General features: G+C 57.5%; 2 protein-coding genes across 2 annotated transcripts; one reads left to right on the forward strand and one right to left on the reverse strand.

The window, feature by feature from the left end:
• The first annotated feature begins 572 nt into the window (after positions 1–572).
• Positions 573–2,725, forward strand: LOC136499352 (late embryogenesis abundant protein, group 3-like). The gene is made up of 4 exons (XM_066495042.1): positions 573–953; positions 2,036–2,204; positions 2,283–2,416; positions 2,558–2,725. Exons 1-4 carry the CDS (start codon positions 573–575, stop codon positions 2,723–2,725), a joined length of 852 nt encoding a protein of 283 aa, XP_066351139.1.
• A 3,914-nt stretch (positions 2,726–6,639) lies between these two features.
• Positions 6,640–7,098, reverse strand: LOC136499353 (uncharacterized). Its single transcript, XM_066495043.1, has one exon. It carries the CDS (start codon positions 7,096–7,098, stop codon positions 6,640–6,642), a length of 459 nt encoding a protein of 152 aa, XP_066351140.1.
• Between the last annotated feature and the right edge of the window lie 3,215 nt (positions 7,099–10,313).

Raw genomic sequence — 10,313 nt, forward strand, 5'->3', positions numbered from 1 at the left:
ATTGACGGATGCCTCGGATGGAGATGACGAGGGCAAGATAGGGTAGGGTCCCTTGGACCATCTCCCTGACATCGAGGAGACGTTGCCCGGGGCATCGGCAAGCAGCCCGGTGCTCATAGGAGGAGGAGGAGGAGCCGCCCCGGGGTCGGCAATTGCCTACCTCAGGGCCGAGGCTGACATGCCCAAGGAGCAGACGTTGGGCAAGCATGCCGTCAGCCCAGTGGGCTCGGTGATAGCGGTGGAGTAGGTGGCGGCAGGGGTGACGCAACTACCCCCGCAGAGGACCGAGGGGGCGCCGGGGTCCGTCGAGGACCAACCGGCGCCGATGAACATGGAGGCCGTGCCTCTGCCCCCACCACCACCTTTGTAGATGAGGGTCACCGTGCCAAAGCGGTTGCAGTCCCGCTCGAGGTAGGCATATTTTTGGTGGAGCCGCAGCGCTTTCCGTTCGTTCTTTTGTCTCGTGCTGACCCTATAAATGTTTTGTCCTTAGCCGGAAGTGACCTGCGGAGGTGCCTACCTTGGCTCCCCTCAAAGCGCTCAAGGTGAACCCCAGCTCCATCACCCACTACATGGCAGAGGCGCAAGCCACCCTACAACGTGGTGCAACATCGGTGAGGGCCGACCCGAAGGAGCCGGCCACCCAAGGAGGGGCTGCCGAGGCGGCCCCGACACAGGCAGGGGAGGGAGCGCCTCCGCCCCACGATGGCGAGGCCCGTGGGTTGGATGGGGCCGAGGTTCCCTTTGCTGCCGAGGCCACCGAGATCGAGGTCCTCGGAGTTTCACAGGCCAGGGCGATGGAGGCCGCGGCGCCTAGGACCGCCAGGGCCACAGCGGTGGTGGCCGGAGCTCCCACGACCACCGAGGCCACGATAGCGGAGGCTGGAGCCCCCGAGACCATCGAGGCCACGATGGCGAAGCCCAAAGCCCCCAGGACTACTGAGGCCACGATGGTAGAGGCCGAAGCCCCTAGGACTACTAAGGCCACGACGGTGGAGGTCGGAGCCCCTAGGACTACCGAGGCCGACGTGATTGCGGTGAGGCTATCGGCCAAGAAGTGGAGATGAAGGCGGCGGAGGCTTCGGTGGCACCCTTGGGCCAAGGCCCGTCGTCGTCACGGGAGGGCACCCGAAAGGTAGAGGTCCATCCGATCTCCTCTGACGATACCTCCCGGGCACAGGAGGTGGTTGACGCCAAGGTGGCCAACACCATGGAGCATCCGGTTCTGACCCTAGGCGAGGGAAGCTCGGCCCTCGTGTGGGTATGACCTGAGTCCCGTGGGTGGGATCACCCACGTGTCCTGTGGCAGAGATGGGATGACCCTGAGGGGGAGCCTCTATTCACCCTTGAGGATGCGGCTGAGGGCGGGCGCTGGGACACCTTTGAGCAATATCGCCAGCTAGCGGAACGGTCACTATGGACAGCGTTGTCTATGGTGGCTGACAATCTGCCCGGAGTCGCCTAGGTCCGCACTTTCTTTTCTCATGCGGTGTTGTCTTTTTCCATGTTTTCTTGTAGTGAATGACCCCTGTTCTGCTTACCCAGGAGCTCGAGACCCGGTCCCTCGGGAAGTTGGTCTTTCTCCGATGGGAGAGGGACGTCTAGGACCAGCTCTAGCGGCAGAAGGGCCTACTTGCCAGTGCCAATGAACTTCTGGTGGCATGGAGCGCGGAGGTAGAGGACCTCCACCTTCGTTGTGCTGATGCAAAGGTCGAGGTAGCCATAGCCCAGGAGCAGGTCACCCCTCTGGCGGTGCGGGTCAAGGAGTTGGAGGAGGAGCTAACCCACATGGCCAGTGAGCGGGACGCCTTCAGGTCCTAGGCTAGAGAGGCCATAGCCTCAGGCAAGGTCCTTGCTGGGCAGCTAGGGGCAGAGCAGAGTGCGCACCAGCTGATGAAAGGCGCCTTGGATGAGGCCCTTATGGTGGCTGAGGCCTCGTGAACCGAGGCCGTGGTCTAGAGGGGAAAGGCTGAGGGTGAGTCCTACTCCCCTTGTTTTATTCGCTTTTTCTTATGTTCACTCCCTAACTCCCTAGTGTAACACAGAGCTAGGGAGAGAAGCTTCCAGGGCGGCCGAGGCTTCTCGGGTCGAGGCCCAGCGCCTGAAGGAGAAGGCCGAGGCATCTCGGGTTAAGGCCCAGCGTTGGAAGGAGAAATCTGAGGCTTCTCAGGTTGAGGCCCGACGCTGGGGGCAGAAGGCCGAGGGTGAGTCCCATAGACTTCCGCCCCTATTCTGGCTTGTATTCCTTTGCGCTCATCCTCATTCTGTTGTGTTTGGCGCAGAGCTAGAGAAGGAGGTTACCCAGGCAACTGAGGCCTCCGCTGTAGTGCAGGCGGTGCTTGAAACCGAGATCGGGGAGCACGATGTGCTAAAGAGCGCCGCCCGTACCACCTGTGAGGCCCTAGAAGTTGAGGGGGTCTAGTCAGGAAGCTCTCTCGGGAGCCGCCTGATTGTGTTGAGCGGTCAAGTGGGTGAGCGACTCTGAGGGGCGCTACATACGGGCGTCAAGCGCGCGTTGGCCGTTATCGCTTCGCATTACATTGGCATTGACCTCCAGGCCATCAGCGATGGCTATGTCCTGCCCGACGATGACGAGGAGGCCGACGAGGTGGTCGCAAAGCTGATAGAAGTGGCAGAGGGCCCCGGCACGGTGCTGGCCAAGCTGTTCGAAGAGGAGGTGGTCCCTCCCCCGCCGTCTGCCGATGCTGGAGGCCCTGAGCCTTGACCTAGGCCTAAGAGGCCATGTAAATAGAATAGGGATTAACTTTGTATTGTAACGCTTGTGGCCGTCGAGGCCTCTTTTTAACGTACTCGTGTTTCTTAATCATTTTTCTTGTATTTCCGAGCCTTTGCCCTCTGTTGTATCTGATCAGATTTCTTTTGCAAAAAACCTCCTTGGAGCCTAAGCCACCCCTTGGGTGAAAGGTGGTGAGGGAGTGCCATAGCTCAGGGGCGTAGGCCGTCTCATGACTCTACCGGCCTTCTGTCCTTGGAATAGACTTTTCGGTCCTTGGGTTTTTTACAACCGATTCGTCAGAGCATGCTAGAGAGTTTGGCATAGGAATTTTTTCAAAAAATGGAACCATGCATGGGACTTGGGGGGGGGAGTCCCCCATCTAGCCCCCGAGGGAGGCTCGGTTCTACAGAGGCAGAGCCGAGTCTCCCTTACAGTGTTATCGTATTGCTGAGACCCGCGATGGGCTTGAGGGAGTTTCTCAAAAAATCAGAACAACTAAAGAACGCTTCTCAATTGTATTCCGAGAAACAATATATACAATGCTTGGAAATTTAAGGGTAAAAGTGACATAGCTGTTCTATGTTCCAAGCGTTGGTGAAAATTTCACCCCTCTCATTGGCTAGCTTGTAGGTCCCGGGCTTCAGCACTTGGGCGACGATGTACGGTCCTTCCCATGGTGGGGTCAGCTTGTGGCGGCCCTTGTTGCTCTGTGTTAGCCTCAACACTAGGTCACCTACCTTCAAGTCTTGGCTTCGAATGCACCAAGCCTGATAGCGCTGTAGGGCTTGCTGGTATTTGGCCGAGTGTAGCAGCGCGACGTCTCGGGCTTCCTCTAGTTGGTCGAGGGCGTCTTCACGGGTGGTGCGGTTGCTTTGCTTGTTGTAGGCCTGTAGCCTCGGGGAACCATATTCCAAGTCAGTGGGGAGGACAGCCTCGGCTCCATAGACTAGGAAGAAAGGTGTGAACCCCATGGCTCAGCTTGGAGTGTTCCTCAGGCTCTAGATGACCGACGGGAGTTCGGTGAGTCATTTCTTGCCAAACTTTTTCAACCGGTTGTAAATTCTTGGCTTGAGGCCTTGTAGGATCATGCTGTTGGCGCGTTCTACTTGGCCATTTGTCCTTGGGTGTCCTACGGCTGACCAGGCCACACGGATGTGGTGGTCGTCGCAGAATGTCAGGAATTTTTGGCCGATGAACTGTGTCCCGTTGTTGGTGATGATGGTGTTCAGAACCCCGAACCTGTGGATGATGTTAGTGAAGAATAGCACCGCTTGCTGGGATTTGATTTGATTGATCGGGGGAGCCTCGATCCATTTGGAGAACTTATCGATTGCTACCAGCAGATGGGTGTAGCCCCTGGTGGCTTTCTGTAGGGGCCCGACCATGTCGAGCCCCCACATGGCAAACGGCCATGTAATGGGGATGGTTTGGAGGGCCTGGGCTAGGAGGTGCGTCTGCCACACATAGTACTGGCATCCTTCATAGGAGCGTACTAACTTGGTGGCGTCAGCAACCGCCGTCGGCCAGTAGAACCCTTGGTGGAAGGCGTTTCTGATGAGCGTCTGAGGCGCCGCATGGTGCCCGCAAGCCCCAGTGTGCAAGTCCCCAAGTAGGGCCTAGCCTGCCTCAGTGGTGACGCATCGTTGGAGGACACCAGATGGACTTCGCCTATACAACTCGTCATTGTAGAGGATGTAAGTTTTGGCTTGTCGCGTAAGCCATCGGGCTTTGGTTCTGTCACTAGGAAGCTCTCCTCGAGCGAGCCAATCAAGGAATGGGACTCGCCAGTCTGTGTCCTGGTCGGTCTGGGGAGTCTTTGTGTCGATTTCCATGACCTCGGGCTCGGCCAAAAGAGTCTCGGCGGTAGAGAGGGCGTCGAGACCTGCGGTGGGTTCGGCCGATGGGCTCTCCTCTGCTGCCAAGGCATAGTCGATGGAAGGTTTGTGGAGGTCCCTAGCAAAGACATTTGGGGGGACCGGAGCCCATGCTGAGGCCATCTTTGCTAGTTCGTCGGTGGCCTCATTGTACTTCCGCGCGATGTGGTTGAGTTCGAGACCGTCGAACTTGTCTTCTAGGTGATGTACCAACTAGCAGTATGCCTCCATTTTGGGGTCGAGGCAGTTCGACTCCTTCATGACTTGATCGACGACGAGCTGCGAGTCACCCCGAACGTCGAGACGCCGTACCCCAAGTTTGATGGTGACTTGCAAGCCATTGACGAGGGCCTCGTACTCGACCGCATTGTTGGAGGTAGCAAAGTGGAGCCGCACCATATAGCGCATGTGTACTCCAAGGGGCGAGATGAAGAGTAGACCCACGCCTGCCCCGGTCTTCATCAGAGACCCGTCGAAGTACATGGTCCAGCACTCTATCTGAATTTGAGCAGGTGGCAGTTGGGTGTCGGTCCACTCAGCCACGAAATCAGCCAAGACCTGAGACTTAATCGCTTTCCGAGGTGCAAAAGTCAAGGCTTCCCCCATAAGCTCAATGGCCCACTTGGCTATCCTGCCCGAGGCCTCCCGGTTATGGACTATCTCTCCCAAGGGGAAAGATGATACCATGGTCACTGGGTGGGACTCAAAGTAGTGACGTAGCTTGCGCCGGTCCAGGACTACGGCGTAGACCAGCTTCTGGATGTGGGGGTAGCGCGTTTTGGTCTTGGAGAGCACTTCACTGATGAAGTAAACAGGTCATTGGATGGGTAGAGCATGCCCTTCTTCCTACCTCTCTACTACTACGGCAGCGCTGACCACTTGGGTCATTGCGGTGACGTAGAGTAAGAGGGCCTCATCCCTAGCCGGCGGTACCAAGACGGGAGGATTGGTGAGCAGTGCTTTGAGCCTATCGAGGGCTTCTTCAGCCTCGGGGGTCCAAGAAAAGCGTTCGGATTTTCTCAAGAGGCGGTACAGAGGCAAGCCTTTTTCACCAAGGCACGAGATGAATCGGCTCAGGGCCACATGGCATCCCATGACCCTCTGCACTCCCTTGAGGTCTCAGATTGGTCCCATGCTGGTTACGGCCAATACCTTCTCTGGGTTGGCCTTGATGCCATGCTCTAAGACTATGAACCCTAAGAGCATGCCTTGGGGAACCCTGAACACACACTTCTCGGGGTTGAGCTTGATGCCCTTCTCTCTGAGGCATTTGAATGCTATCTCTAGGTCATCGACGAGATCCCCGACCTTTCTGGACTTGACCATGATGTCGTCCACATAGGCCTCGACGGTTCGCCCAATGTGCTCGCCAAAGACCTAGGTCATGCACCGCTGGTATGTGGCTCTTGTGTTTCTGAGGCCGAAAGTCATAGTCACGTAGCAGTACATGCCGAACGGTGTGATAAAAGAAGTTGCGAGCTGGTTGGACTCTTTCATCTTGATTTGATGGTAACCAGAGTACGCATCAAGGAAAGACAGAGTCTTGCATCCCGCAGTGGAGTCAACGATTTGATTGATTTAGGGTAATGGGAAGGGGACTTTTGGACAGGCTTTATTCAAACCGGTGTAATCTACACACATCCTCCACATCCCATTTTTCTTCTTGACCAACACAGGGTTAGCTAACCACTCTGGATGGGATACCTCCTTGATGAATCCGGCCACCAAGAGCTTCTACAACTCCTTGCCAATGGTCCTACATTTTTCCTCGTCGAATCGGCGTAGCCGCTGCTTCACCTGCCTGGAGCCGGCCCGGATGTCCAAGGCATGCTCGGCGACCTCCCTCGGTATGCCTGGCATGTCCGAGGGACTCCACGTGAACATATCGGCATTAGCACAGAGAAAGTCGATGAGCATGGCTTCCTATTTAATGTCGAGAGTGGCGCTGATCCTTAGCGCCTAGTCGTCGGGGCACGCAGGGTCGATTGGGATGAGTTTGATGGCCTCTGTGGGCTCGAAAGTCCTGGCTCAACGCTTGGGCTTGGGCAGGTGTCTACCGAGTCGGTCAAGGTCGATGATGAGGGTCTCGGCCTCCATGAGAGCCTCGGCATACTCAATGCACTCAACATCGCAGTCGTATGCATGTTCGTACGTCGACTCAATCGTGATGACGCCGTTGGGACCCGGCATCTTGAGCTTGAGGTGGGTGTAGTTGGGGACCGCCATGAACTTGGCATAGCACGACTGCCCTAGGACGGCATGGTAGGTTCCTTTGAACCCAACCACCTCGAAGGTAAGGACCTCCTTGCGGTAGTTGGAGGGGGTGCCAAAGCAAACGAGAAGGTCAATGCACCCGAGGGGTCGCGTGCGCTTCCCCGGCACGATGCCGTGGAAAGGCACGGCGTCACCTCTGACCCATGACCAGTCAATCTCCAAGAGTTCTAGGGTGTTGGCGTAGAGGATGTTGAGGCCGCTACCTCCGTCCATCAACACCTTAGTGAGTTGGGTGTTGCCGATGATCGGGTCGACAACAAGTGGGTACTGCCCCGGGATTCGGGACATGGTTGGGGTGGTCATCCCGATCAAAGGTGATTGCTTCCCATGACTAGTCGAGGTATCAGGGAGTGGCCACCTTAACCGAGAAGACCTCTTGGTGTTCCCTCTTTCGCTGTCGCGCCGTAAGGCACGCCGAGGGTCCGCCAAAGATCATAAAGGTGTTGTGCACCTCAGGGAACCCTTCGTCCTTGTCGTCGTCCCAGTCGCCGGCGCCCCTCTTCTTGGCATCGTCGTCGAGGAGCTCGAGCTTGGTGTAATAACACCAGAGCATGGTGCAATCCTCAAGGGCATGCCTCACTGGGCCCTGGTGATAAGGGCAGGGCTTCTTTAGCATGTCGTCAAAGAGCCCGGGGCCCCTGGGGCCTCGGGGATTCTTACGCTCCGCGGTCGCGACTAGATCAGCTTCGAGCATCTCTTGCTTCCCCTGGCGACCCTTTTCCTTTTTCCTGGGGAGGCGGGGAGCTGAGGCCTCAGTGGCCTTGTCCCTCCGCTTCCCCTTGGCATCATTGTCAGGGAAGATGGCTCCAACAAACTCTTCGCCCAAGGCGAAGTTGGTGGTGATGTCGAGGAGCGTGGCAGCTGAGCGCAGCACATTTCGGCCTAACTCTCGGACCAAGTCTCAGCAGGTGGTGCCGGAGAGGAAAGCCTAGACGATTTCTGAGTCACCGACGCTAGACAACTCGGTGCACTATTTGAAGAAGCGCCGGATGAAGTCTTGGAGAGACTCATCCGGTTTCTGGCTACAGCTCTTAAGGTCCTAAGAGTTTCTAGGGCGCACGTATGTGCCTCGAAAGTTCCCGACAAAGACCCTAACCAAGTTGCGCTAGTCGTGGATCTGTGAGGGAGGAAGGTGTTCGAGCCAGGCTTGTGCTGAGTCTGACAAGAGCAAGGGGAGGTTGCGGATGATGAGTAGGTCATCGTCCACGCCGCCTAGCTGACAAGCCAGGTGGTAATCGGCAAACCAGAGCTCGGGGTTGGTCTCACCGCTATACTTCGTGAGGTTGGCCGGTTGGCAAAATTGGGCTAGAAACTGAGCGCTGCGGATGGCCCTGCTAAAGACTCGGGGGCCGAGCGGTTTGGGAGAGGGACTGCGGTCCTCCTCACTATCGTAGCGGCTACCCCGATGCGGATGGTAGCCTCGGGCGGGCCCCTCACTGTCGTGGCGCCATCATCGGCCGACCACCTCGTGGTCGCCCTGCGCCTCGGGTCGTCAAGGCGATCATGGACCGAGGGGACCCTGTTGATTGTCGGCGCCTGGGTGGGCTTGGGACGAACCAAGGCCTCCCTATCCTGCCGATGCGGTGCCGAGGGGAGGTCCAAGGTGGCTCCGCGCCGCTGGGAGGCAGAACTATCGGCCTGCTGCACTGCGGCGGTCTCGAGGAGATCCCGGAGCTCGCCACGAACCCGTCGCCCTTCCGTGGTAGAGGGCTCGGGCATCGCATGCACTAGCATTGCCGTAGCCGTGACATTCTGGCTAGCACGATTGAAGATTGGAGGATGATCATCCCCTTTGTCATCGTTGATGTGGTGGTGGACATTGCGAGCCCACCGTCGGGCCCCTCCGCCATCACCGTGGCCCTACTACTCCTGCTTGAGAGTGTTTCAGAGCTATTGCAGAAGGAGTCGATCTTGCTCGACCTTGGCCTAAAGCTCACGGAGCTGCTCTAGGTCCGGGCGTCGAAGTTGTCCAAGGGCAAGGTTCTTGTTCTATGCTGCTGGTGGGACAATGCATGAGGGCATGGCATCGCCCGTTCCCTAATGAAGCGGAGTATGGTTGCCTGTCCCCTCATCCTCATCACCCATGCTTGGCATCCCAAGTCTGATGTGGAAGCACTCACGAGTGGGATCATAAGTTCCTTCATCATCAGAGTCGGAGTAGCCAAAGCAATAGTCACTCGCGGCCAAGAAGCGGCACATGGCTTCAGGGTCGCGAAGCCTAGAGAAATCCGCTCCGGCCCACGTCTTGTCCTCCTTCGAGGAGTCGGCGTGGGAGTGAGTTGAAGTCGTGGTACCGAAGTCGAGGGTGAAGCGTTGGTGGTGTCCTGAGGGCTCCGCGTGAATGGAAGCGCATGCATAAGCATAGGAGGCAGTGGCATTTCTCAACCTGAAGGGGTACGGAGATGGTGCCATTGCCGGATTCTGCTTTGCCGAAGCCGGCTCCTTAGGAGGTGGCGGAGCAGAGCTTGGTGACGAGGCGTTGCCGCATGCCATCGGCGTGTCTCCCTTGTCCAGGCTTAGACCAGACAGGCCCCCAACTAGGGACCTTGTGCCAACAGCTGGGCACAGGATACCGGCGGAGCGCGGAGTGCCGTCCTAGGTTCGCGTGGTGTCGGCGTGGCCCCACTCGCGTCGTGCCTGGCGAGCACGACAAGAGCGGCTGCCCGGGCGCCACCTACACCTAGGCTGTGGGTGCGTGACATCGTCATTGGCAGGTGGGGCTCAGGGTGTGAGGAGTACCATGTTGTACTCGTGCCCTAGAGACATGAACTCTAGGCTCCCAAACCAGACTACCGTGCTGAGATGCAGTGGTCGTATGGGGTCTGCCATTCGGAACTTGTTGGGATGATGAAGCTGACACGTAGAGGCCCCTACCTGGCGTGCCAACTATTGGTGTTTTGGACCGGGGGGTCCTCAACCAACTAGTGAATTTGTACTGCATGTACCCAATCTCGGATGGTGATGCAAAGAGACACAAGGTTTATACTGATTCGAGCAATCAGTGCCCTACGTCAAGTCTGAGAGATCGATCTTGTATTCCTTGCACCGAAGTGCTTGTAGTAGGGGGTTACAAGTTGGGTGAGAGAGGGAGCTAGTCCTAGGTCTCGGCGTGGAGCGGTGCGGGCTGCTTGAGACGTTGCTCTCAGGCCGCGGGAGAGTGTGTGTGAATTGAATGAATGTGTTTGCGCGAGTCTAGGTCTAATCGCCCGTGTCCCCCCTCGAAATGGCCCTGGTCCCTCCCTTTTATAGTTGAATGGGGGACGAGGGTAATACATTCGCTAGCTACATGGTGTTGTGCAGATAGAGGTAGCGTGTCCGAGCCCTGTAGCCTGTTCCTGTGGCGGCGTGGCCGACGGTGTGGTCCGTCCTTGAAGTACTAGGGCGATGCGCCGGTCACATCCGATCCTGTGCATCATGGAAGCTCTAGT

This window comes from Miscanthus floridulus, chromosome 13 (genome assembly GCF_019320115.1).
Source record: "Miscanthus floridulus cultivar M001 chromosome 13, ASM1932011v1, whole genome shotgun sequence".
NCBI classification, from domain to species: domain Eukaryota; kingdom Viridiplantae; phylum Streptophyta; class Magnoliopsida; order Poales; family Poaceae; genus Miscanthus; species Miscanthus floridulus.

Coding starts and splice junctions, on each gene's coding strand:
- LOC136499352 (XM_066495042.1), top strand. CDS start 573: ATGGCAGAGGCGCAAGCCACCCTACAACGTGGTGCAACATCGGTGAGG. Junction 2,205..2,282: donor CTGGGGGCAGAAGGCCGAGG/GTGAGTCCCATA, acceptor TGTTTGGCGCAG/AGCTAGAGAAGGAGGTTACC. Junction 2,417..2,557: donor AGGCCCTAGAAGTTGAGGGG/GTCTAGTCAGGA, acceptor ATTGACCTCCAG/GCCATCAGCGATGGCTATGT.
- LOC136499353 (XM_066495043.1), bottom strand. CDS start 7,098: ATGGACGGAGGTAGCGGCCTCAACATCCTCTACGCCAACACCCTAGAA.